Raw genomic sequence first — 25,626 nt, 5'->3', positions numbered from 1 at the left:
GTGTCTGTAAACACGATAACTTGAGAAGGCTTAAATGGACTGACTTGATATTTGGTAGTTGGGTAGGTCTTGATGAGACCTCAAAATGATTAGATTTTGGGCCCCCTGGCGGCTTGTCATGGTACTGCAGCAGAACTTCCGGTTTTGATATCTCATGATACAGACAAGCTAGGGTAACCAAATTTGGATGGTAGATAGCTCTTGTGCTGCGAATAAAGTGACATGAGTTTGAGCCCCCTAGTTGCTTGCTCTAGAACTGCAGGGGGGTTTAAAGGACAAATGTTTAAAAGAGGATAACTCAAGAACCGATTGATGGATCATCGTGAATTTTGGTATGTAGGTAGCTTAAGTGATGCTTGACATAATGAGATTACAATTATGCAAATATGAATGTAATTTGCATAATTAATGAGGAAATTCTCTAAATCAGCTGCATTCCATTATTGGAAGTCCAAGCTTGTAACATATGTTATTAAGAACGAGAGAAACACAGGCAGATATCGATTATGCAAATGAAGATTAATGAGAAAATGTTATAATTGCATGGTGGTAACTGCCTTGAATTTCATACTTGGGGTGTTTGAAAGTTAAGTGAAGGTGAGCATAATTAAACATAACTTACTCAAATAAGGACCACATTTGCATAATTTATGAGGAAATGCTATGATGGCATTCTTTGTTAAGATAAGACTGTCTTTTGGTGTAGAATATGATCAACAGATATAATTCATGCAATTGAGGATCCTATTTACATAATGAGGGGGATTAATATATAATTTCTTATTCATAAAGGCTAACTTCATTTGGCGAAGGTATGAGATCGTGGAACTCTAGTTGTAATTGAATCAACAATTCAGCAAAATTGCTGGGATCCATGGGAGTGATTTTAAGCTGAATAAACCATCCATTCATTAATTCATCCATCCATTCATTCACTCATTCATTCGAATTCATTCATCCATTCGATCAAGACCAGGCTTCCCAGCGACAATTTTCAATACTTTCAAAATGAAATATAATCCAAGTCAACATATACATGATCAAGTTTAATGAGAAATCATTCAGTTTTTGTAGAAGGTTTTGACATGGATTTGACACAGATCTGTAGTATATCTATTCAGTCACTACCACTTCAGTGAACCAAGTCACTAACAAACTGGAAAAACTGGTTTTTGAGTCACTATCTCACAATGGCCTGATGCAAATATCTGAGTCTGATTTACATATTCACTTGCCTATGCTGAAATTGATTGAAAGTTTAGGTGTGAAATAACTCTATTTTCCCAAGAATTTTGAAGCAATCGGGATTTCTCCTTTAAAATGGAGATTGTCCTGTAAGAATTCCCACTTGTCCTAGGGCAAATTGGAATCCCTATCTCCCCTAGGGGAATCTGGAATCCTCCTAGGAGAGATTGGAATTCAGAGTCCCCAGTTTTGTACAAAAGATTCCAATCTCCCTAGGGGAGATAATTCCAATCTCCCCTAGGAGGATTCCGGATCCCCCTGGATTCCAATCTCCCCTGTGACATATGTATGTATGAATCAATAGGATGAACTTCCTCATAATATACAAATGTTTGTTCAGTCCATCTGGTTATCCTAATTTCGCATGAAACAAACAAAATACTAAATTGTCTGTTCCAGAGCTTGCCCGTGATCATCTGGAGAGAACAGGCCTGTTTAAAGTGGTTGAAGGGATCATATCACCAGCACATGACAAATATGGCAAAAAGGTAAAGAAACTTTTGTCTTACTGTTTAAAAAACCAAGTATGAACTAGAAAAAGGTAACATTTTCCAAGCAAATGCATGTTTACCTTTGCACATGGTCTGCTCTGTTAATTCTTACTCAAACATATTCACATCGATGTTTACATGGTATGTATGTATATGGTGACAGGAGTCTAAATCCCTCCTACTATAAAATGGCAGCATTATGTAACCCAGCCTGGTCATTGACCAGTTCAGAGGTCAGTGTTTGGAATGGAAGAAGAAACAGAGCAGAAACAATATGTTTTCCTTCGGTAAACATAATAAAGTACATTTTGTACATCAAAATTCAAATGGCAAAAAGATTTTTTCTATCAACAACTTACCAGTATGATGCATAGATTCAAACTTCTTCAATACATGCTGATTTTATTTACTTACAGTAATGGGGTTGAATTACCTCCATGCTTACAGTAATTGGTTGATTCCATTTTAATACAATCAGGAAATTATTGGCAGACACTGATTTAGTTTGCAGACTTCTATTTTAGTGTGACATTGGAGAGTTGCTAAAGAAAAGAATTGTGGTTTTCAGCTGTGTTAATACAATTTTCTGATGAAGCAGCATTTCATGGAATAGCTATTGAAATTGTACACTTGCTCCCCAGGGACTGGTGCCCAGTACAGACAGGGTTGCCATGGCACAACTGGCACTTTCCACATCAGACTGGGTTAGGTAAGTATACCACTCTTTTGGATTAACTTCCAGGAAAAGAAAGTGAAATTGATTGATTGATTGATTGTCAGACTCTGAGCAAAATGGTTTGATAGCATGAAGGTTCCATCTGTGTTGGTAGTAATCATAGTACAATGTTGAACTTTATTCCAACACAACAAGGGCAAAGAGAGCATCAGATTTTCATGGACTACTGTTGCCTTCATCCTGATGAAATCAACAATGTTCATGGAATATTTATCTATTTGTCCTCAATGTGTTGGAATGAAGTACTGTACAACATTGTACTATGGTTTGATATATGTTACAACATAGTACGTACTTAGTTAAAGTTACTACAGGTCTATTATGATTTTAAATTCAAGATGGAGTTCAAATGACTTTTTAAATCCTCAGAGTGGACAGCTGGGAGAGTGAACAGAAAGGCTGGCTGGAGACTGCAGTGGTGGCCAGGCACTTGAAACGGCAGGTCCAGAACAAGTACGGCAGCGTAGTGGACGCCAAAACAGACGGGCCGTCAAGGAAGAGGAGGAAAACACGACACAATGGTACGTAAGATTTTGTGGTTGATGTAGTAAAGAATTCAGTAAAGTTTGAATCTAGCATGCCCATAAGTGTAGCTCATAGTAGCCACATTAATCATGTGTTACTCTCTAATTAAATGTCTTGCAGCAAATAACAGAGATGAACCTGTTGGCAGCAGCACACAGGTGGCATCAGGTGATGTGCAGCTGAAGCTGCTATGTGGTGCAGACTTGCTGGAGTCCTTTGCTGTACCCAACCTCTGGAGTGATGAACATGTAAGGAGTATTTCTTTGCAATGGCATAAGAAACAAAACTTTGCTAAAATTCTACTCTGATATTTTTTCTAGAGATATGCTTACGGTGATGGCCATGACATGCCTGTCCTTTAATCTGTAATTTCTAGTCGCTCACAGCTGTAAATATAATAAATTTCATTCCAACTTGTCAGCTGCAGTTTCTTGTTCATACACATGTACTACTATTTGGGGAAATTCCTACATAGTTGCCTGTCTGACTTGTCTATTTTTCTCTCCTCAGATCAAAGAACTAGTGTCTGAGTATGGCTTAGTTGTCATTTCAAGAGCTGGGTCTAATCCTGAAAAGTTTATATATGAGTCAGACGTGTTGTCAAAATATAAGGTATGCAGCAGCTCAGTTATTTCATACTTTTAGTTATACTTACCTTTACTAATGGATACCTCAAATTCCTTAATACACAAAATATATCCTGGACTATGTACATATTACAGGTTTGATTTCTGAATATTGAAAATAGCAGAGCTTGCCTTTGCCTTCTTGCTTATTTTAATATTCAATTATGTGTACAAATATTATTTACAGTATAATCAATGATCAAGTCATGATGCTTTTTATTCAGAGCAACATCCATCTAGTGACAGAATGGATTCAGAATGAGATAAGTGCCACAAAGATCAGGTAAGAAAAATAAAGTGTATCAAGTAGAACAGTATCACTTTTTCAAAGGGAACCTTGGCTTTAGATGTGTCATTTTTACCTTTGCAGAAGGAAAAACATATTGTTTTTGCGAGGTTTCTTCTTCCTCTTCTTCTGTAAACAAATAAGGTCAATGACCTGGACCGGATGTGACTGTCACTGTCACCATGGTAACTGGTGCTGTAGCAGACACTATGTGGTTGGTGTTGGGTTACATTATGTACATGTAGCAGGACATATATATGAATATGTTTGAGTGAAAATAAACAGGTTCTGTAGTTTGTTAGGTTAAACCATGTTAAGGTAAACATTTTGCAGTTGCTTTGCAAATGTTGCCTTTCTAGTTGTCATATTCTGTCTGTCAGGTGTTATATGTTTGTACTTCCAAATTGTAAATGTTGTGAATTTGCAAAGTGATGCAAATTGTTCTATTTGTCAGGCGATCCCTGAAGCGGAAGGAAAGTGTGCGGTACCTGGTCCCTGACGCTGTCATTAACTACATCAAGGAACATCAGCTGTACCAGCCAGATACCGAGACATCCTGAGGAGGCAACATGTGGACATATCTGACACAGAACCGTTATAAATCTAGTTATACTGTAAGGCAGGTAGAAGAGACAACATACTATACAATATGAGGGTCATGCAAGTAAAGAGCCAAACCCATATTTGAAATTCCCACTCTTCCGACTTAGACGGCTTTTATGAATACACGGATGTTTCTGGAATTCAAAATGTGCTGCAGTAATAATCTTAAGGTATTTTTTGGCATGTTATATCAGTTTTGGCATCATTATAAAGCTTGCAAGGAAATTTACGAATATTTTAAGTTGGTTAATTCAAGTGAATCAAGCATTTGCCTTCTGTGAAAGTAGTTCCATCTCATATTTTATTGTTACATGTATAGTGGTGCGCTCAAGTATGCCAACAAGAGATAAAGATTATTCTAAAAGAATTGCACAAGTCTGCTTAATGCGTGCTCATGATAGATTGACACTTAAAACAAAAAGTTGAAAAACTTTTTATGAAGTTCAGAAGACGAATTGTGTGGCCTTAATATAATGTATTCTTGTATTAAGTCTTATTGCCCGAAGTACTGGCATAGAAGGGTTGTACAATGTACTGGCTTCAAAAGCTTCAAATTTCAGCATTAATCTTTCCTATTTGCCTTACTTCATGGCAAGCATGTATTCTGATGATAAGGAACTTTTTGTGCTGATTAAAAGCAATAAAATTCCCATGATTTCCTATCACATTCTCTGAAAGTTAGCTTATCAATAAAAAAAGATATTGTGTTTTGTTGACTCCAAACTACTGCAACTGTTATGTATGGGGTGTGTATGTACATGTGCAGGTACTGTATGGGTAAACTAGCAAAGTGGGTTGAAATCTTAACTGGGAAGTGCACCAAAGTTAATTACGTACAGGCATGTCAGCATGAAAATAGATGGGCAGATGGATGGATGGGTTGACGGATGAATGAATGGACTACAACAAGTATGCTTAATCTCCTGAGACATTATTTTTTCTTACAGAGCAACAATTTGCCACGGGGATCTGACCATTTTAAAAAAGAAACATTATCAAGCTTATGATCTGCTATAATATTTGGAGACATCATACCATAAACAACTTGTAAAAATGCCCTGCCTAAAAATCGCAGAGGTTGAATAATCTTAGCTTTCTTCTTGTTTTTGATCTACACATATTTTCATAATACGTTTGGCATCACCTAGCAACCTTTGGAAATGAGAAAATTAAGGTCACCGATGTAAGTTAATTGGAGAAATCAGGCACTGATTAATTCATAATTATAATTAATTACTTTGATTAGGTTTCATGCCGTGTTGTCATGACAGTATGGTGACCCATATTATAGTAATGAAAAGAATTAATTCTAATAAAACGAAAAAAAATTTGCAGAGAATCCCTTTTTGCATTTTTGTGTGAGCTCCACACACTGAAAATTAGTACCATAGTGTAGTAATATAAGGTATAATGTAACACAATGAGACCACGTGTTTATATAAAATAATTTCTGTGCCATAATTACTACTATATTGAAGTATAATATCCAGAAGAAGGTTCACGAGCAGAAAAAAACATCTAAACGATGATCTACTTTGTGTGACGTGTGTTTTGTAAAAAGTTCAGTATCACACCCAATACATACCTTTCCTGGTGTGTGCGTTTTTCACTTCACCTCATGCTCATCATGTTGAACTATGAAATGGTCCCCCAAATCATCCTCACTGAGTCACACAAACGTTTTTAGCAGCCAATCGTAAGCTGCTTATACCATAGGTCCTTGAGTGGCATACCATGCCATTTTAGACGTGTAAAGAGTGTATTAGAAACTTCGCCGTCAGAGAAAAGAGCAGACCAAAGACGGTAGTAACGATGAAACGATCATCGTCATTCAAAGTAGCCAATCACAAACATCTAAGTTTCATACGTCATTGAGTGGCATATAATTCATAGACGTGTAAAGAGTGTTTTATAAACTTCGCCATCAGAGAAGAGAGCAGACCGGTAGTAGACGGTATATGTATGTATGTATGTAAGTCCCATAGCCTTCACGGCCGTAGGGGCATCATGACAGCCAGCAGCATGTCTGGACTTGTCACGATGACTCCTCAGGCTTATAATCTTGGCGGCGCCTATCTCCTCTCCAAGATTTGGCTGATACAGACGGAGTTCGCCAGGCCTCCGTCCGGGTGAATGATGTAATTTACCATGTGGCATATACAAGACGGAGGTCGCCAGGCCTCCGTCCGGGTGATTTGAAGTGAATCACCAACTCCATACATTAGTATTTGTACCATCACACACCGGGGCATGCCCCTACTCTTTTTCGAAAGGTGTGGTGGGATCTTTAACGTGCTCGAGGTGTGGCTCTCCTCAAACACGGGACCTCCAGTTTACGTCCTATCCGAGGGACGTCCCTAGCCGAAGCTAGGTACTCATTTACACCTGAATGAAGTGAGGAAAATCGTGTAAAGTGCCTTTCCCAAGGGCACAAGATCGGTGACAAGGTGGGGTTCGAACCCACAACCTCTGGGGTGTGAGCCGAACGCGCTACCGACTGCACCACACGACCCCACATAGTAGACGGTAGTAACGATAAAAAATTTGAACGATGAAACAGTCCCTCCAATCATCAAACTAGCCAATCATAAACATCTAAGTTCCGTACGTCATTGAGTGGATTGCCATTCGTAGACGTGTAGATAGTGCGTTAGGAACTTAATTCGTCAGAGAAGAGAGACAACCATCGCATCTTGCAGCAATGATGATAGTCGGCCAGGCTTTGCGTGTGGCCGTGGCAACGATTGTTTTCACCCAGTTTGTTCTTCAAGCATCAGGAGCCATTGTCATGACCGGGGTAAGTTTGCACTGCTAACTTGCATATAAAACTGCTGCTTTATGCTGAAGTCTCATTTCCATACCGGGGCCTGGCCGGACAGCTTTCGGAAACGAAAAAAACGATGTAAAAGAGAAAAAAACACATATGAAAAACAAATTCATATCCAGTTGCTTGAGTAACTGCTTTTTGGCGTATCTTATTACCTGGATGTCTTACCTTCATCGACGAAAACATATATGATTTAGAAACCAATTGTTGGATACAATTTGTGTTATGTTCTTAATATGAATCATTATTTTTCGCTGATGCAAACAGCCCGGCCGGGCCCCGGTTTGGAAATGTTATCAGCATTACTTGCTTTAATACTCGTTCCTGGAGCAATACTGATGTCATATTTTTAATACAATATTGTTCAGTCAATGAAGATTAGACATCCAGGGAATGAGATACAGGAGAACGCAAGCAACTAGATTTCAACTCAAGGTCTATCCATTTGCTTCAATAACTGTTTTTCTGGAGTATTTAATTTTTGTCATAGGTGGTAATGTTGTCAAGGTCTGGGCTAATTTAATTTGGCAGCAATATCCAAGCAGTTTATGATAACGCCACAAACCTTTTCATCATATACGCTTGTAACTTGATATGTTCCGGGTAATATCGTCACCTGTATGAACACGCGGTTCACGTCAAGCGAGTCATTAAAACCGTTATGGACCGTAAGGAGCTATTGAGGCCTGCCTGAACACCTCTTCGTTCACTTTAACGACGTTCATCACTACAAAATCCAGGGGGCCAACAGATGTAGTCGGCTCTCAGTTCCTTGACCTGGGTTAAGCCACTCCTATAATACCATAAATGGCCTTCTAGGCGTGACTACATACTGCTCAGGGGAAACGTTGATTGTCAGGTTGCCCCCGGGAGTGACCCGCGGCGTACAAGGAAATTCATAAACCATTGAATACTTCTGATTTTTGTTTTATGTGTCTTTCACTTGGGAGGGGGGCAGGCAAATTTTAAAACCTAATGGATCAAAAAGACATTTCATGACTATTTTACTTTATTAGCTTTAAGTTTTGTGCTATACTGGTATGTAGCAACCTCTGGGATACATCCGTTACGTGTGTTATGGACCAAAAAACAAGATATCTCCTCAAAACTACTCACTAAACAGCAGAAGTCGTGTAGCCTGTACACCGGGCAGCCATTTTGTTCAAAACAAGTTCTATTTGCCATGCGTAGAAGATAGAAAGTCCCTTTTTACTAGCCCATCCCACCCATTTCGCTTGAATTGGTACAGTCCGTCTGCCAGGAGCGCACCGCTGTGGCCTTGAGGTCGGCAGGCAGGGCACGTCAACTGTCACTGCAGCTGAAGGGTCGAAAACAGCCCAGGCATTTTGTAGTGTAAGTGTTGTTGACGTGAAGAATACTGCAGCTGCAGTTACGTTATGTTCAGCCGCATGTGCAAAGAACCGATAAAGACCACAATTTATATTTGTAATGAGTCCAGGTACTGAAATTGCCTATAATTATAGCAAGGTGATAATTCATGACAGTGAATTACACTGTAATCGCCTACGTCAAGTAACTGATTAATGAGGATAATTTCTCACTTATAATTCTCAAGACGTGGGGTTCTGTAATTACCTCTCTAGTCGAAACTTATTGACAATTTAGGGCAATTTTACGTCCAAATTGTTTGTTAGGCAGCACGTTTTCGCCCCAATCATTTGTTTCACTGATGTGTAATTGAGAAAGCGCATTAGAATTCACATCAATGCGCACGTTGAAATGTTTTTCGTATCCCGAAGCAAGGCGAAACATGTAAGCTGGCCTTGTGGTTAGGGTTGTTGACATAAAATCTAAAAGGTTCTGGGTTAGTATTCTTACCAGGCCCCAATGTTTTGCCGTTGGGAACGGCACTTAAGCTTCAACGTCTATTTTCTCAGAAGACTTAGTTGAAGATTAGGGGACGACTTAGTTGAAGATTAGGGGACGACTTAGTTGAAGATTAGGGGACGACTTAGTTGAAGATTAGGGGCGACTTTTTTTGAAGATTATGGACGATTTTGGTGACGATTATGGACGATTTTGTTGAACATTAGGGACGACTTTGGTGAAGATTATAATTAGAGACGTCATCTTGGATAAGACGTAAAGCCTTCACGAAGGTACACTTCTGAAACAAATTGCAAGCTGGTCTTGTGGTTAGGATTGTCGACTTCAAATCCGAAGATCCTAGGTTCGAATGTCTGGCAGACCTCGATTATTGTTGTGTCCTTAGGAAAGGCCGACTTTTCGATCAACTCAGGTGTAAATTAATACCTAGCTTTGGTCAGGTTAGGTTAGGGACGTCCTCTCGGATAGGGCATAAAGCCGGAGATCCCGTGTTTGGGGAGAGCCACACCTCAAGCACGTTGAAGATCCCACCACAGAAAAATAAATAAAAACCTTTTTAGAAAAGATTAGGGGTCCTTCCTGGTGTGAGTGGTTTAAACATAAAGTCCGGTCTATGGATTGACATCTTAAATTTACGTATACGTGGAGATTTGCATCAAGCTTGTGCAAATTTATAACGTCATGTCCCACATATATTTTATTATGGTGTCTCATAAGCCCACACGGGTTGGGCGCATAACGCGCAAGACACGTTCATTCATTCATTGTTCATTTATTCATTCGTTCATTCATTCGTTCATTCACAGGTGTGCCAAAATGACGTGGAGTGCATTGCAGAGCGAGGTCAGGGGTCATGCTGTGCGCCCTTCGTCACATCCGGGATACTTTCCGGCATCCCCGTCTGCAAACCACCTGCCACTGAGTGGGACGACTGTCACCTCATCACTGAAGCGTTAGTTTAAACTTAATTATCTCATATTTGCTGACAGCTAACACATCGCAGTCGTCCCTCATGATAAGTAAGACATCTGGAGCATAGTTACTCTTCAAGCAGTAATGTGTGTATTCATACGTACATACATATAACGTTACATGTAACGTTACATACACACAGACATACATACAAACGCTACCAAAAAGCAAAGTTTACAGAGGCTAAATGTTGTTCACTGACTGAATTAAGTTCTAAACAGGAACTAAGCTCTACTCTCCAAGCAGAGGTTTGGGCATTGGCTTAGATTGGGCCTGTTTTTAGGCTTTTTTATCAGGCTTTCTTTTTGTACTGGTGTCTTTTTAAACAAAAAAAAATGTTTGACCAACTTGAACGCATTGAGGCTTATTAACTCGATCGACGCGTTAATAAAACTATGTGTTTTTGTGTTTGTCTCTACAGGTTCATCCCGTACCCGCACACCGGTCCCCGGTACTACTGGCAGTGCCCTTGCGGGACGGGTCTGAGGTGCATTCCCGTCAGACGAGGCGAAGTCATCGGCAAATGCCGGCGGCTGAGACGTGGCTAACTTGGCAAATGAGTTGGAATATGAGTAGTACGAAATTCATGCGCGCACGGATGTCATCAATATACTAATCAAATCAACATGGCCTTATTCAGAGGTTAAAACACCACCGTTGATAAATAAAAAGTAATAAACATAATAATCATGCACAACAAACCAGACACTAGACTTGGTTGCAAGGAGTGACAATGGGCTTTAATCTATGAGAATAAAATTACAACTTTGCTTGAGAATAGTACAACACGTTAGTCAGAACTTTGTAAGTGAATGGTTGGCTCCAGTGAAACATCATTATATCAGGGACAACATGGTTTTTAATAAATGGCAATCCAAATATTGCCCATTGGAAAGCTTAGTAAAATTCTATATTGCTATTCTACTCTACTCTACTCTACTCTACTCTGTTATTGTATTTTAACTTTAATCTACGGATACTATATAATATATGGATGACATCCTCTGGGAACCCCAAAACTGATGGGAGGGTGCGAATAAAAAAACGTTTGGCCCCCCAAAAAGTTGCTTTCATTATGAAATCTACGTGGTCATAAAGGTTGAACAAACACCAAACTTCACATTTTCTCCTTTTCCTGAATTGATTCCCGTATTCTATGACATTACGTTAGTATCGTTTTCCAATACTTTAATAATTTTTCTTTGCAGCATACGACAAATATTCGCTCAATTTGTACGGTTTACAGTATGGTCGAAAACTTTTTTTTTTGGAAACGGACGAAAATGTTTACTTTGAAGCAAACCTTGCACCATTGAAGAGTACAATGTATATATCTATCTCTGAACTCATAGCGACAGCAATCGATGGGAATAACAATGTGATTGGCAGGACAGGGCTGAACGGTCTCTTTCTTCACCTTTCCAAAGACATTTTCCATGGCACACGAATGCTGACCATGAGTGGGATTTTATAATAACACTGGATGAAATATATCTGTCCATCAGAGGACGTTTTCCTTGGTCAATCATATGCACTTGCTTGTATATATGCATAAATCTTGCATATATTAATGAATTATATTTGCATATATGGGAAAATACCATGCTCCCGTTACCTCAATCATATTCTCTACCTAATGACAGCCCTGAAAGAAGCAGCAGGCCACTAAGGTTTCGTTAACTGAAAACGCTGTTGCACAAAATGTATCAAATATAATAATTGTTCGCTGTAACGTTAGAGGGCTTTGGCTTTGTCATCGCTATGCGGCATGCGGTGTATCTTATTACAGCCGGTGGGCGCTACCAAACCAAGTGCACAGAGGGGAGGCAAAATCCACAACGAACTATTTTGATGAGTCTGTAATACTTTATCATGATAAAACCCAGTGAAGGTAACGCTAGATGGATGTTTCTAGCTAAAGTGCATTCGCTTTGTAACGTTACTGACTGTTGACGTGTTGTCGTGCTCACTGTGACAATGACCTCAACTGTGATAATGCATGCCAAGTTGAGCCAGTCCCATCCAGCCCATCGGCCATTCACCTCTATCGTCCATTTTAGGACAAGACTTTTCTCAAGACATCTCTAGAAAAAAAGTCAGTTGATGCTAGATCTTCAAATTGTGGATAACGCCTTGAGTGATTTCATGATGGCTGCCGTCTGATTCTTCTGATCGCAGTTCAAGTGGCTCACCAGTTGAGTCCAAACAACTCTGTGGTTAGTTAGTTTTTCGTGACTGGTTGTTTTTCCTGCCGAAAACGGAGCAAAAGGACAAGATGTCTAGCATGTGCTTGGAAAGGTATTATCCAGTCTATTACCTATCTAACCTACATTGATCTTTCTTGCAGGTAATCACGGAAGGTAGGTTGATAAACTTTGCGTCAACGTTGAATCATTACTAGCGTTATGGGGGAGGGGGGCAGAACAAAATGGCGTCAACAATGGCCGGAGTGGAGGCGTCACTTGTTCTGGAACGCCGTTGTGCCGCCTTGTCATCCTTGGCAACCTGCTGTTTACTTCAGTTCGAAGAAAATTTCGCCGCGTTCGGTCACGCTTTTGTGTCTGTCCTCGCGATGTCGGAGTTTTTCGGGCCAGATTTGGGCGCTACCTACCCAACTATGTCCATCTACGGTGGACCGCTCTACACGGAGTTCCTGGGACCCTTCTACGCCAACGGCAGTGGAGGAAGCTTCCCCACAACTTCACCAACAGCCGCAGCCGTGAGTCCGGACTCGGTTCTACACCCAGACTGGGGTGACACCGCAGTTCAAGACTTACAAGACATCTGGATGAATCCAGAAGAAAGTTTGTCACACAAGTACCGCTCCACGGTGGAAAGAGACGACGTGGCACAAATCGAGGAACTGGCCAGTCTGTTCGTCTTCCGTGCCAAAACCTCACGACGTCCGGTACCGTACTACACCGGGCTCTCTCCTGCCACCACACCAACGGCAACACCCTGCCCGGAGCCTGTAGATGAAGCTACGCTGCAGTCTGCCAGCACACCAACCCATCATGACATCAAAATCCTCGCCAGAGAAGAAGAAGAGGAAGATGATGATCTGAAGGACTGGATAAACGGAATGACAGATGATCTGGACATTTCCTCCATGCTACAAGAGGCAAGCAATGATCTGCTGAGTTGTACTGATGAAGAAAACTTGAGTGCGATGACATCCACCGGTCAACTCACCTGTGGTCAGACCCCTGAAAGTGACCATGCTGTCTTGTTTGCTGGTGAAGAGCTGCAGTTCAGTCAGTTTGTTGCTTCATTAGCAAGACAGGATGACAAGTTCAAAACCATGGATCTGGCAACTACTAATGAAGGCCAGACAGAAGGACCATTTCCTTGCCTCCTGTCAGAGTTGCAGCCACCAAAGCCAGGATCACCTGCAACTGAGTTGCTGCCACCAGCCTATGATGATGCCTGTGCTAACTACCCTGACCTTCCCAGCAATCCTGAGGAACCAATGTCCTCGAAGTGTACATCTGTCGTGCAGAGAGATGATTTGGCAGAAATAGCGGCTGTGGCGACACTTTTCGTGCACCATGCCAAGCACAGCCAGCGACACTTACCCTACTACACCTGCCAGTCCCCCGCAGGCTCCCCACCGTCTACTCCACATCTTGTGATGGATGGTTTATCGGTTGGTGAAGATGTACAAAATCTTGCCGAGAGAGCCGAGGAGGAAGACTTAGCGGACTGGGTCAATGGAATGTGTGGCACTGGGAACCTTTTCATGCACCAAGGTGAAGATATTCAAGGTCTTGCCACAAAAGTCGACAAGGAAGACACACAAGACTTTGTCAGTGAAACGTCTGGTGACCAATCTACACCTACTCCATTGATGCACCAAGGTGAAGATATCCAAGGTCTTGCCACAAAAGTCAACAAGGAGCACACAAGACTTTGTCAGTGAAACGTCTGGTGACCAATCTACACCTACTGCATTGATGCACCAAGGTCTTGCCAAGAAAGTCAACAAGGAAGGCACACAAGACTTTGTCAGTGAAACGTCTGGTGACCAATCTACACCTACTGCATTGATGCACCAAGGTCTTGCCACAAAAGTCGACAAGGAAGACACACAAGACTTTGTCAATGAAATCTGTGGTGATCAATCTACACCTACTACGTTGATGCACCGAGATATCCAAGCTCTTGCCAAGAAAGGCAACAAGAGAGGCACACAAGACTTTGTCAATGAAACCTATGTTGACAAATCTATCCACGGTCTTGAAAACAAAGACAACTCACTTGTCACTGGCATGTGTGTGGAGTCCCAGGAAATGGTGCCTGCCACATTGATGGGCCAAGACGCAGACATTCAAGTCAAGAAAGTCGAGGAAGACCAAAGAAACTTGGCTAATGGTACGTGTGGTGTCTCTGACATGTCTGACAGCATTAGAGATCGTATGTTGCCCCTCCCCTTACTATACATATGTATACTTTCTGTGATTTTGATCCTGAGGCCCGAGCCTATCAAACAAGGGGTCCTATGTTTTATGTTGGAGTCCTGAGGCCCAGCCATATTTAATCCAAATCATGAATATTCCTTATTTATTACAGAAAATTGATGAATAATGAATATCAAAATTGTTTATTCACAAACACTTGTTTACAAGAGACACTTGTTTTCAAGGCCCTATTAAACAAATCATTGTGAATAGAGAACTTTAATATACGTCAATAATAATCATTCACCAACCTGATGAAATTATGTACGGAATTAATGAATTATTAATATTTTACTTGAATGAATTCCTTACAGGAGGAAAAGGAACTTAAAACATTGTGCTCTACAACACATATTGTTCAATCATTTCAGAGATAGACATGGAGGCCAAAACTGATGAGCCCAAAAAGAGAGAGGGCAAGTGGTGGGATTTAAGAACAAAGAGAGCAAAGATGGCCACCGACAAGACAAATGGTAGCAACAATGGTGAGTTAATTAAGGATTCTGCTTTAATTGTGGGTAATATATTGTTTTCTCTTGTAATTTTGCAGTGGTTCATGCTTGTACAAGATGATTTTGGAACAGACCATTCTTACATATCAAAAATAAGGAATGGAATACATTTATACTGCATTTGCTTGCAAATGTTGGCTTTCTTTCTTTCTAGTAAGGATGACCGTTTTTTCTAGCTGCTCAATTTACATAGCATGCCTATTTATTGCTAGCTAATTTTATCGTGACATGGTAGAAATGATGAGCTTGTTTTTTTTATCTTCTTCCAGACAAAAACGATACAAAGAAAGGAAAGAAGTGGTGGAGAAGAGCCTCTAAAAAGGAGAGTGAGGGGAAGAATAGTGACAGTAACACTAACAGTGGTGAGTAGAATTCCATTAAATTATGAGGTGTACACAGCTACAGTAGGGGGCTAGACCAGTAGGTAATAGTGTGGTTTCAATTTTTTTTTTCAAGTGCTGAGTGCTTCTACATGCAGCTTGTGCTATTCTTGAAGTCTTTGGTATGACCCAGCTAGGGTTTGAACCCCCAACCACTGAAATACGAGGTGAATACTATACCAACTAGGCCAATAGGTGGAAATCATTTACAATCATTCAATTGTCTTTTTGTAAGTTAGTAAACATTACATGGTATATTCACCATATCCAAACATTTGCACTATTGATAACATTTTTTTACTATTACCAAAGTACATTGATCTGACTTGTTTCTGACATTACAGAGGCTGAGTCAAGAAATAAATGGTGGAAGATTTTCAGAAAGAAGCAGTCACAAGGTGAGACTTAACTTCTATGACACCAGCACAAGTATTCAATAGTACTCACCCTGGCAAGGTACATGTTATTGGTGTAATGTATTAGTATTTACAGTAGGTGTGTTGGTGTTACGTCGAACAGAATGTTTTTGAAATGGCAGCTTCTCTTTGAATAAAACCCGTAGAGACGCCTATATATGATGCTGTAAAGACTTCGCACAAATGAATAATAGGTACTAAGTGCCTGAGTGATGTTCATGTTGCTTTTGCAGAGAAAGGACATGGAAAGCAAGAAGAGAAAATCACTACAGATTCGAGAACAAAATGGTGGAAGAGGGGCAGCAAGAGTGAGAAGACTCAGGATGGAATGGATGATAAGACAAATGGTTAGTTGTATTAACGTAATATTTTTCATACTGACATCAGGTATAATTGATGTCAAACACTTTCCATCAAACTATTTTATTAGAAGTAGAGTTGTATTGTGCACCAGTGTCCTGTATGTTTGTGTGGATGGTGTGTTCAGCACCCAGGACAGGTTTGTGTACAGATTTGTGTTGTGTACCAGTGTCCTGTATGTTTCTGTAGATGGTGTGTTCAGCACCAGAACAAGATTGTATACAGATTGTGTTGTGCACCAGTACCCTGTATGTGTAGATGGTGTGTTCAGCACCCAGGACAGGTCTGTGCACAGATTGTGTTGTGCACCAGTACCCTGTATGTTTGTGTGGATGGTGTGTTCAGCACCAAGGACAGGTCTGTGCACAGATTGTGTTGTGCACCAGTACCCTGTATGTGTAGATGGTGTGTTCAGCACCAAGGACAGGTCTGTGCACAGATTGTGTTGTGCACCAGTACCCTGTATGTGCAGATGGTGTGTTCAGCACCAAGGACAGGTCTGTGCACAGATTGTGTTGTGCCAAGGACAGGTCTGTGCACAGATTGTGTTGTGCACCAGTGCCCTGTATGTTTGGGTGGATGGTGTGTTCAGCACCAAGAACAGGTGTGTGTACAGATTGTGTTGTGCACCAGTGCCCTGTATGTGTAGATGGTGTGTTCAGCACCAAGGACAGGTCTGAGTACAGATTGTGTTGTGTACCAGTGCCCTGTATGTTTGTGTAGATGGTGTGCTCAGCACCAAGGACAGGTCTGTGCACAGATTGTGTTGTGCACCAGTGCTCTGTATGTTTGTGTGGATGGTGTGTTCAGCACACAGGTTGTGTTTTAGTGCAGATTGTTTAGTGTCACTAGAGTCCTGTATGTTGTCTGGATTTGTATTCAGCACTATGGACAGTTGTGTTATCTTCTAAATCAACTTTAGTAGCAACTTTAGTAGCAAACTTGGTTCTAACTTGCCTTACCTGTGGCAAAAGAACTTCAGTCTTGGACAATGTGACAACCTAACGTCTTAAACATTCTTAATTTCATTCTTTTACAGGCAAGAGCAGAGGACGGTGCATCTGTATGTGAAGAAGATGCCTACACTACATCTTGAGATAGACAGCAGTTATTCAAGATGTGTTCAAGTAGTCTTAGAAGACAACTTGAGTCAGCTTTTATGATGGTTACTTTCTGTACTGTGTAGATGAGACTATTTTATTTATTTCTTATTTATTCTGGAGCAACAGCACACACTCTTAAAGACACATGGACATGGTGCTTTTAACTGTAAATACTTTGATATTGTGTCATATACCTTGTTCCTTCCATGCAGTTATATTATTAGGGACAGGTAGCAAATACACAGACAAATGATGGAAACAGCATATATCTTGACCACCGATTTAATGTCGTATTGGAAAGATTTTACTTCAATACCTGAAAGGATTTTAACACCAAAACAGCTAATGCAAAATATATCTATTTTTGTATGCTTTTTAAGAATTTTAAAAACAAAGCAATATTTATATGTCCTTGAAGGATGATGATGGTCAAGACTTTTATACTGCAAAATGCAGTTCTGATGACACAACATGTCCACCTCAGAATAAAATTTTTATCAAAGGACCATGCCGTTGTTCTTGTTTATTTCTACTTTTCAAAACTTCTGGGTAACAAAGGCTTGTGCATTGCATATATTTCCAAAATTCCTTTAAAATTAAATGGCAGACCTGGAAATGAAAAAAAAAAACAATACCACAACATTGGGTTATTGGCTAACTTATTGCATTCATGAATTAAACACCAATGTACAAATATTATGCCAAGTATCTTGGCAAAGGTTACAGTCAACGCAGTTGATATGATCCAGTGTAGTTAATTCTTTACACTCAGTATAATGTGCCGTGAGCTGTCTTATGTCCACTTTAGCTCATATTTTGTTTTCCTAAACTTCCTCGGGATTGTACCCTTCTACCATTATCTTTGGCAGGCACTTTCAAAGGACTCAACCTCTCTTTCCCCCTACTTCTCTCAGCAGCAGTTTTGTCGGATGCAACATTGTCCATACTACTGGAGGATGTTAGTGTTGTTATCGAGGACTTTCTCATTTGTGCTGAGTTCTGTCTCCTGTAGTTGTGTCAGCCGTCCTTGAATTTACCCGGCCAGTAGGCCTGCTGACACTGAGTCTAGATTCAGAGTTTGATTTGCTCATTTTTGTCTTTACTGGCTCAGAGTCTTTCCCGTCGCCTTTATTGCTGTTTTGGGCTGTAGACGGAGGCTCCTGATTGGTCCTCGCCTGTTTGAGAAAGTCTGTTGCCTCGGTAACCTTCTGTCTGTGCTGTTGCAAGGAGGACTCCAGGTCAGCTGCTGTTCTGCTGTGCTGGACAGCACATTCCTGCTGTACCTGCTGCAGAGCTGTGACCAGCTGTGCCTGGAACCCGCTCAGGGCTATAGAACCTGGTCCAAGAGTCAGGCATAAAACATGTAACAAACATATATAACTTTTTATTCTATATGACAGGTTTTCATAATTCTTACATCGTCATAGTACTCTTAAAGTGATTTTAGATGTCTTACGTACCACTATTTTGAGTAATTTTAGGTTCCTAGGTGTTTTAACAAATACAGTGAATGTTTTCTATTCTTAGATGTTCCACTGACAGTATGTATTTTGTAAATAGCCATGCAATTCAGCCATCTGACTGCAACATGCTTCTTTGTGCAATAAACCAAACCTAAAGCAAAGAGTACATGTAAAATAAACTCTCATAATTCCACCAGGTATACTAGTAGTAAGACAGTGGATTTAAAGGCATATGTTATTAGCATTTTATTTAGTAATCCCCCAAAGTCTGCACACTTCAGATATCCAGGTGTTCAAGATATCCTTGAGAGAGTCTTGATAACTGTTTTTTTATGTGTCAGTCATGCATGGGGCACCCAGTAGAATTAACACTGACAATAGAAAATAATCAAATGAACAGACAAAGGTAAATCATTGAATACCGCACACACACAACAACACACACAAACTGAGATTTCACCTGTGTTGTCATCCTCTCCATTTTGCTCCCTCAGTGATTCAGCTATAGACTCCAGCTAGAAGGCAAAAAATACTGGTTCAAAGATTCCCATCATAAAACTGTGTCTTACCGATAATATCTATACATGGCAAATAGTTAACACTGTGTTGTTATATCTAGGTTTGTTATGAAAAGAATGTAATTCTTTACAGCTGTTTAGGGTTAATGTTGACGTAAAAACTTTCACTTAGCTATCTACATGTAACAGTGACTGATACCCACTTGATCTGCATGTTCTTTGAAGGTCTTTAAAAAGTCCCTGAGTGCACTTTCAGAGGCTGTGTCCCTGAGTTCCCTGTATGACTCCAAAATACCTTCAAAGAAAAGCAACACAAAGACAAAGTATATTACAGGTGGCTTGTTTGATGCAGGATTGGAAGAAAAGTGATGATGAAAATCAATTTATCGTAAATATCTACACAAAATCTAAAAGTGATCTGATGAGTACAGTTAATACAACACTGAAGTGCATCGGTACACTCATGTTTTTGGACTTGAACCGAAACGTTAAATTATAGTTCTGATGATTAGATCTGTCCAATGTACTGGTACACACCACTTACTATATTTCCAATCAATTCATGTCTCTCTTCAGTGGTCAACCCCCAAAAAGGCTAGGGTCAAGGGTTTTTTGCTAGGGCCGGTCGGGTAACAGGAAACACATTTTCCCTAGGTCCTAACATATGATACACTTGTACAGTTAACATTACAATGTGTGGAAGTTTTCTTCACCTTGCAGTGGGCTACTGATTCCCTGTAGGACGTCCTGTTGGAATGAGTTGTAAGCCTGAGTGAGGGCCTGCACCAGGGTGGTGGTGTACTTTATCTGTAAGTTCTGCACCTGTCTGAAATGAGTCAACTCCTCTTCCAGGGCTGCTATCTGTAGGTGTGAACATGATAGTACATTTACATGAAGTACTGGATATTGGGATTTTCTTTTTCACCACAAGTAATGTCTCTCCTGGGTTACGTTTCGGGGTGTGATAAAAGAGCGACTGATGTTGAGATATACATTCTGATCACTAAGACATACCTGCATAGCTGTCATGTGTTTGGAATAACCCACAGCTACCATCAAACTTTCCACAGTCTTCTTTACCTGTATGCATAATAGACACATGTACCATTAATTATGACTTGTTGTTTTTTGTCCTTAGTACGAATAATGATAAATTGAGTACTGTTACTACAGATCTACATGTACATTGACGACAAAATCTTCTTGAGCTCAGATGATTGGTAAATTCTGTACCTCATATTGCTTACTGCGTGGCATGCTGGGAAGACTTGCCATGACATCATCCACAGAGAAGTGCATGCTGGGTAACCTTCTGACAGCAGACTGAAACAACAAATGTCAGTTCTATGGTGGTATTATCATTGTGAACCAATTGCATCATTTCCATTTGTCTTTTTTTTGAAAACTTTCATTTGCATGATGCATGTAGGGCCATGAACACAGTACTTTCAACCAGGCCATGTAGCTTCCCTTTCATTATCTTCACAGAAGGAAAACATGTTGTTTTTGCATAGTTTCATCTTCTTCCCTTCCAAACAAATAAAGTCAATGACCTAGACCAGATGTCTGTCACCATGGTAACTGGTGCTGTAGCAGACACCCAGTGGTATTGGGTTTCATCATAACATGACAGAGTTGGAGAGCCTGCTCACCATACATAAGAATGTGTTTGACTTTGATTAATGATAAACAGTCCAGTAGTTTGTTGAGCTAGACATTGTGCATTTGCTTTGCAAATCTTACCTTAAAGTTTCAGAGGTTAAAGAAACAGTCACGTAATACAAATAAAACCATTTGCTAGTAAAACTAACCCAAGGAGCAGCAGGCACCAGCAGGCTGAGGTGCATCAGGTCTTGACAGCACTGGTGCAGCAGCTTGTCCAGGTCTGCAGCCTGTGCTGTCAGCCTGTCGTATAGCATGCTGTCCGTCTGGTAGAACAGCGGGACAGGCTGGTGGCTCCTGATGCTGTCCACGCACTGCTGCAATCTCAGCAGCTTCTTGAACAGTTGAGACAGCTGGGACTCCAGGGAGGCCTATGGAAAGGTAAGAAGGTATTTTCAGGGCCCAAAATACTTTTTTCAGCATATCTGCACAGCAGGTAAACATTGAATTTTAATGGACTACAGACAGAGGCCATGTGATGAAATGCAGAAAATACAAAATTAGAAATAATCTTACAACAAGTAATTTTGTTTGGTAGATTGAAACTGTTACTGCTAATTTTTAAAAGCTGAAAAGCATTACAACTAAAAAGCAACTATGCATACATGTATACCTTTTGTCGGTGTCAGTTGCTTGAGTAACTGCTTTTTGGCTATCTTATTACCTGAATGTCTAACCTTCACTGACGTATACATGTACATGTATGTCCGACCAATGAAAGTACTCTTCTGCTTTCTCTTACCACATGTTTGAGGTTGAGATGTCTGATGTCACCACTGCAGATATCCAATAGGGAGACACCTTCTATACTGCCTTTAACAGCAGCACTCTTCAGCAAGGATGATTGGCCAACACTGTCACTGGCAAACCCAGTCTGGTGGGGGCAGATAGTGATTATAATATTTGAAATAAGTTAAATGAAGACATTTATATCATGACAACACTCCTTCCCTGACAACTTTCAGTGAATAAGGTAGTACATATCTCTCTTTATAAAGCCCTTTGGCCACACAGTTGTAAAAGCACTACTGCCATTCTCTTTCCATCAGTTACCGCAAAAATTGCTAAGCAGAGAAGACACTATCATCATCAGTCAGCTGCAGATCAAAAGCAGTTTAAATCATCTCGTTGGTAAAACATAGGATATTGGGGTTTTCTTTCTAGTACACAACCAGTTAGTACACAACTCTCACCTGCTTACATCAGCTACATATAGCAGTGAGAAACAGAACTCCAGTCAGAAGGAAGGTGTCTGATAGACACAAAAACATGAGCAGGTGAGAGTAAATATTACAGGTTGTGTAAAAAGAACTTAAGGTCATATTGAAGGGTGCCTGAGGCCAAAAATGAACTATTCGACAACTAAAAAGTACCTATCAGATATGATAGCGATGCCACTCTATTTTACTGATGTTCAATCGATTCTCCGTCACATATAAGTATTCCTCCGCAATATTTCCTCGAAAATTTACGTTTTCCGACGCCCTTGCTGGGTGCCGGCGGTGTGCTGGCACTCAATTGAACAACAGTACTAGTACTTAAAGTGACCTGACTGGGGTTTGAACCTGTGCAAGGAAGACAAAAAAAACAAACAAAGGGATGTCATACAAGTACGAGGCATTTTATTTACCTTTCCCTGTTTCTTCAGCCTTGTTTTAGCTCCCATGACTGTATGTATAAGGTGGGTGAGCTGGGCACGCTGTATGGACACTGTCGGGCCTGGAGACTCACAGGCAACCCACTCCCTGAAAAAGGAATGGAGAGATTGAACTTTAAGCCACAGCAATTTAATAACTTGGTTCTCTGATTTGCCTGCTTCATTTTTTTTTGTTTCACAAAGATCTTTTATGTTTTGATTTCTGTTCATAAAACTGCAACTGTAAAACGCTGTGTACATATAAAGGCTAACCCCCTGATAAACATGAGTAAAACGAGTTGATGGAAAGTTCTTCATATATCAAGGTCACCAACCTGAGTGCTGTGACTACTGTATCAAGAGCAGAATCAGCCTCCACCATGGCATCTTTGTGGGAGCTCACAGCACCTGTCAGCTGAACTATCTGTTAGGCAACAAACATAAAAAATATAAATCCCAGCACTGGGACATTCCACTTTCCAGTACACGTGCTTTTACTTAGGACATGAGCACCGGAAGCCCGTGCTGAAATGATTTAAGAAAGAGCTCACCAAGAACTGGAAAACCCCGTGCAGATGCTGTTATTTAGGTACATTGACACTTGCTTTATCCACTAATGAATGAATTGAAATGACCTCCACCAAATGCTAAGTCGAGATCAGCACTGGCACCGAGTACCGTGTGGAGTTTAGCAAGTGCCGAGACAAGATTCAGCTCTGGAATTCCAGTTCTGACGGATGTTTGAATTCAGCACTGGAAGAAAGCCTTTCAGCATACAAGAATTCCTGTGCGTAGCTTTCTTCCACTTCGGCCGGGCCCCGAGTGCCGATGCCATTTTTCCCGCGAGTTCCACACTGAGTGCCCAGTGCGGAACTCGTTACTTCGGTACCCTTGCGCACCTGTCTCTCCAGCTGGATGACATGTGACTTGAGCATGTGGACTCTCCTCTCCTCCCAGTGCTCAGCCCCGCCCTCCTGTACCAGCTGGTCGTACAGACTCCTCAGCTCCTGCAGGTCCTGTCTCAACCGCACATTCTCCTCCTGCAGTTCCTGTCAGGGATTAACCAAAAATTATAGTGGGGAAGGAGATGGAAGAGCTATTATAGAAATTGTGACAAATGAAAAATTAAATGTTGCATCAGGGACTGGAGGTTGAATTTTTAAAGAGCTCCTTGGTTGTATGTTATGTTTATATGTAATGTTACACACATAGTAATCAAGTTCTTCTTAAAAGGCATGGAAAAAATTGTCAAAGAAATCATGAAAAGGGTGAATTCAATATTCTGAGGCGGGAAGGCTGGTGTGTCGAGGGTCCGACCAGATATTTATATTATAAAGGACCTTCCTCGTGTCAAGAACTAATAAACCCACCCCCTGATGAATATTGGCCGCTCCCTGTATCTATATGAACTGACCAATGTGCATGGTTATAGGCACAACCAACTTTTCATATACATGTAGTAAAATCTCCAAGTCTGATCCTAATTCAATAGATAACAGTATTAAATTCCGACAACTGACTTGTTAAAGTTGTCATGGTCATATTTAACAGCTACAACTTTAAACAGCAAAATTTCGTTGCTCTGGACATCATCGAGTCCATAGCAACATCATCTTACCTTCGCATTTCCCTTCATTTTCACGTCCGCCATGGTGGAATCTTGTGAACCAAACTGATGAACCGAATTTCCAGACTATTGACTACCCATCAACGTTGGACGAAACCTTTACGTTTATATATAATACAGACAAACGCTGTATTATCTAAATGTTTACCACCATCGATACAACCGTCCCGCCTTCACCAACTACTCTGGGCACGAGTTTTCACCCGGAATGTTACACTTTATTCAGGGAGGTTGATATCGGATTATTTGTGTTATTGAATAGCGCAACATTCTATTTATTATCACATTTTATATCTATCATTTTAAAGTACCATATACTATAAAATGTATTAGGTATATATTTAATCAACACGCATATCACATATATTTGTCTCCACTGTAGCTTTTCTACAATGGATTTTTGTAAACGCCCCTTTGAAAATATAGAATAGTCTGGAGCATACGTTACGCAATATCCGGTGATTCTCGTACGCGTGAAAAGATGGCGGCGCACATGTGTAAATGTCCCGAGGTCAGATTTCTGCGTTTTTTGTTTCCTGAGAACAATCACGTAGACAGGATATAGTGATTTCTCTCTCAAATAGAGTCTTTGTAAATGTTACGTTAAGTACATTGAGTTCTGAAGACTTCACGATCACACAAAATGCGCTACGATCAATCGTTTAACATGTGTTCGATTGGGGAGGGGGGCTTTGCTTAGTAATAACCAGAAGAATGTAATTAATTGCAATCTAATAAGGCAATTGATAATATTCGTCATGCTCACTATATGATTTTGTTCTTGTCTAGTAATCTGAATTTTTGCACTTGTTGCTATTGATGCAGATAAAACGTCATAATATTATTTGGGTACAAGTGAAGTTTTTCATAAAAGACAAGCACATATTCACATATTCATCAATTGCATCAGAGAATGATGTAAATATTGTGGATTATTACTCATTCTTCATGTTATCTCGCTGTGGTGCTTATGTTACAAAGCCAGTATCCAGCGTAGCTCCTGCCAAAAAGTCTGTCTGGCTTGCATGTCATTTAGAAAAGAAAGAGATCATTTGTCTTTTGTGACCCTTTAAAGACACCCGATGCAATTTCAGGGCTGCAAAACAAAATAATATTCAGATATCTGTCTGATATTGACATTTACTGTCATTTCTTAGCACATTTTCATCATCATTTCATACTTCCGAGGCATTTGAAAAAGCCCCAAAACAACCTACATGAGGAACTAAATGTTTTTGGGTACCAGCCATAGATACAAGTGTAGCTAGATCCAGCCTATATGAAAATATAGGTAACTGTTTTCAGTCTGCAACATCACATTTTTGCCTCACAG

The 25,626-nt window shown here is 40.4% G+C and overlaps 2 protein-coding genes and 1 long non-coding RNA gene across 5 annotated transcripts in view; 2 read left to right on the top strand and 1 right to left on the bottom strand.

The window, feature by feature from the left end:
• The window catches only part of LOC109465979 (nicotinamide/nicotinic acid mononucleotide adenylyltransferase 1-like), a 5,683-nt gene extending 521 nt beyond the window's left edge, over positions 1 to 5,162 (top strand). Inside the window, exons 1-8 of one of the 3 annotated variants that reach the window (XM_019763485.1) lie at positions 1,223 to 1,262; positions 1,645 to 1,733; positions 2,378 to 2,445; positions 2,842 to 2,993; positions 3,118 to 3,245; positions 3,508 to 3,609; positions 3,848 to 3,906; positions 4,364 to 5,162. In XM_019763485.1, the coding sequence (XP_019619044.1) occupies positions 1,238 to 1,262; positions 1,645 to 1,733; positions 2,378 to 2,445; positions 2,842 to 2,993; positions 3,118 to 3,245; positions 3,508 to 3,609; positions 3,848 to 3,906; positions 4,364 to 4,469 (729 nt within the window). In that variant the 5' untranslated portion in view covers positions 1,223 to 1,237 and the 3' untranslated portion in view covers positions 4,470 to 5,162. Of the gene's footprint in view, positions 1 to 1,222; positions 1,263 to 1,644; positions 1,734 to 2,377; positions 2,446 to 2,841; positions 2,994 to 3,117; positions 3,246 to 3,507; positions 3,610 to 3,847; positions 3,907 to 4,363 lie in introns of those variants that run through there. The other 2 variants (XM_019763484.1, XM_019763486.1) reach the window with 2 other exon arrangements.
• A 10,690-nt stretch (positions 5,163 to 15,852) lies between these two features.
• On the top strand, positions 15,853 to 18,007 carry LOC109465992. Its single transcript, XR_002140000.1, has 3 exons — positions 15,853 to 15,906; positions 16,158 to 16,271; positions 17,324 to 18,007. It is a non-coding gene; the product is annotated as an uncharacterized LOC109465992 (long non-coding RNA).
• A 363-nt stretch (positions 18,008 to 18,370) lies between these two features.
• Positions 18,371 to 24,483, bottom strand: LOC109465878. Its single transcript, XM_019763367.1, has 12 exons — positions 24,285 to 24,483; positions 23,566 to 23,715; positions 23,002 to 23,090; positions 22,661 to 22,775; positions 21,773 to 21,904; positions 21,180 to 21,401; positions 20,602 to 20,691; positions 20,383 to 20,448; positions 20,082 to 20,229; positions 19,572 to 19,663; positions 19,311 to 19,365; positions 18,371 to 18,723 (listed from the first exon to the last, which is right to left on the bottom strand). Exons 1-12 carry the CDS (start codon positions 24,315 to 24,317, stop codon positions 18,371 to 18,373), a joined length of 1,545 nt encoding a protein of 514 aa, XP_019618926.1. The 5' UTR covers positions 24,318 to 24,483.
• Positions 24,484 to 25,626: the final 1,143 nt, after the last annotated feature.

Source organism: Branchiostoma belcheri, unplaced genomic scaffold (genome assembly GCF_001625305.1).
Source record: "Branchiostoma belcheri isolate BF01 breed outbred unplaced genomic scaffold, Haploidv18h27 scaffold16, whole genome shotgun sequence".
In the NCBI taxonomy this organism is placed as follows: domain Eukaryota; kingdom Metazoa; phylum Chordata; class Leptocardii; order Amphioxiformes; family Branchiostomatidae; genus Branchiostoma; species Branchiostoma belcheri.
The sequence above is the reverse complement of the archived record's forward strand: the minus strand, read 5'-3'. Positions and strand labels throughout refer to the sequence as shown.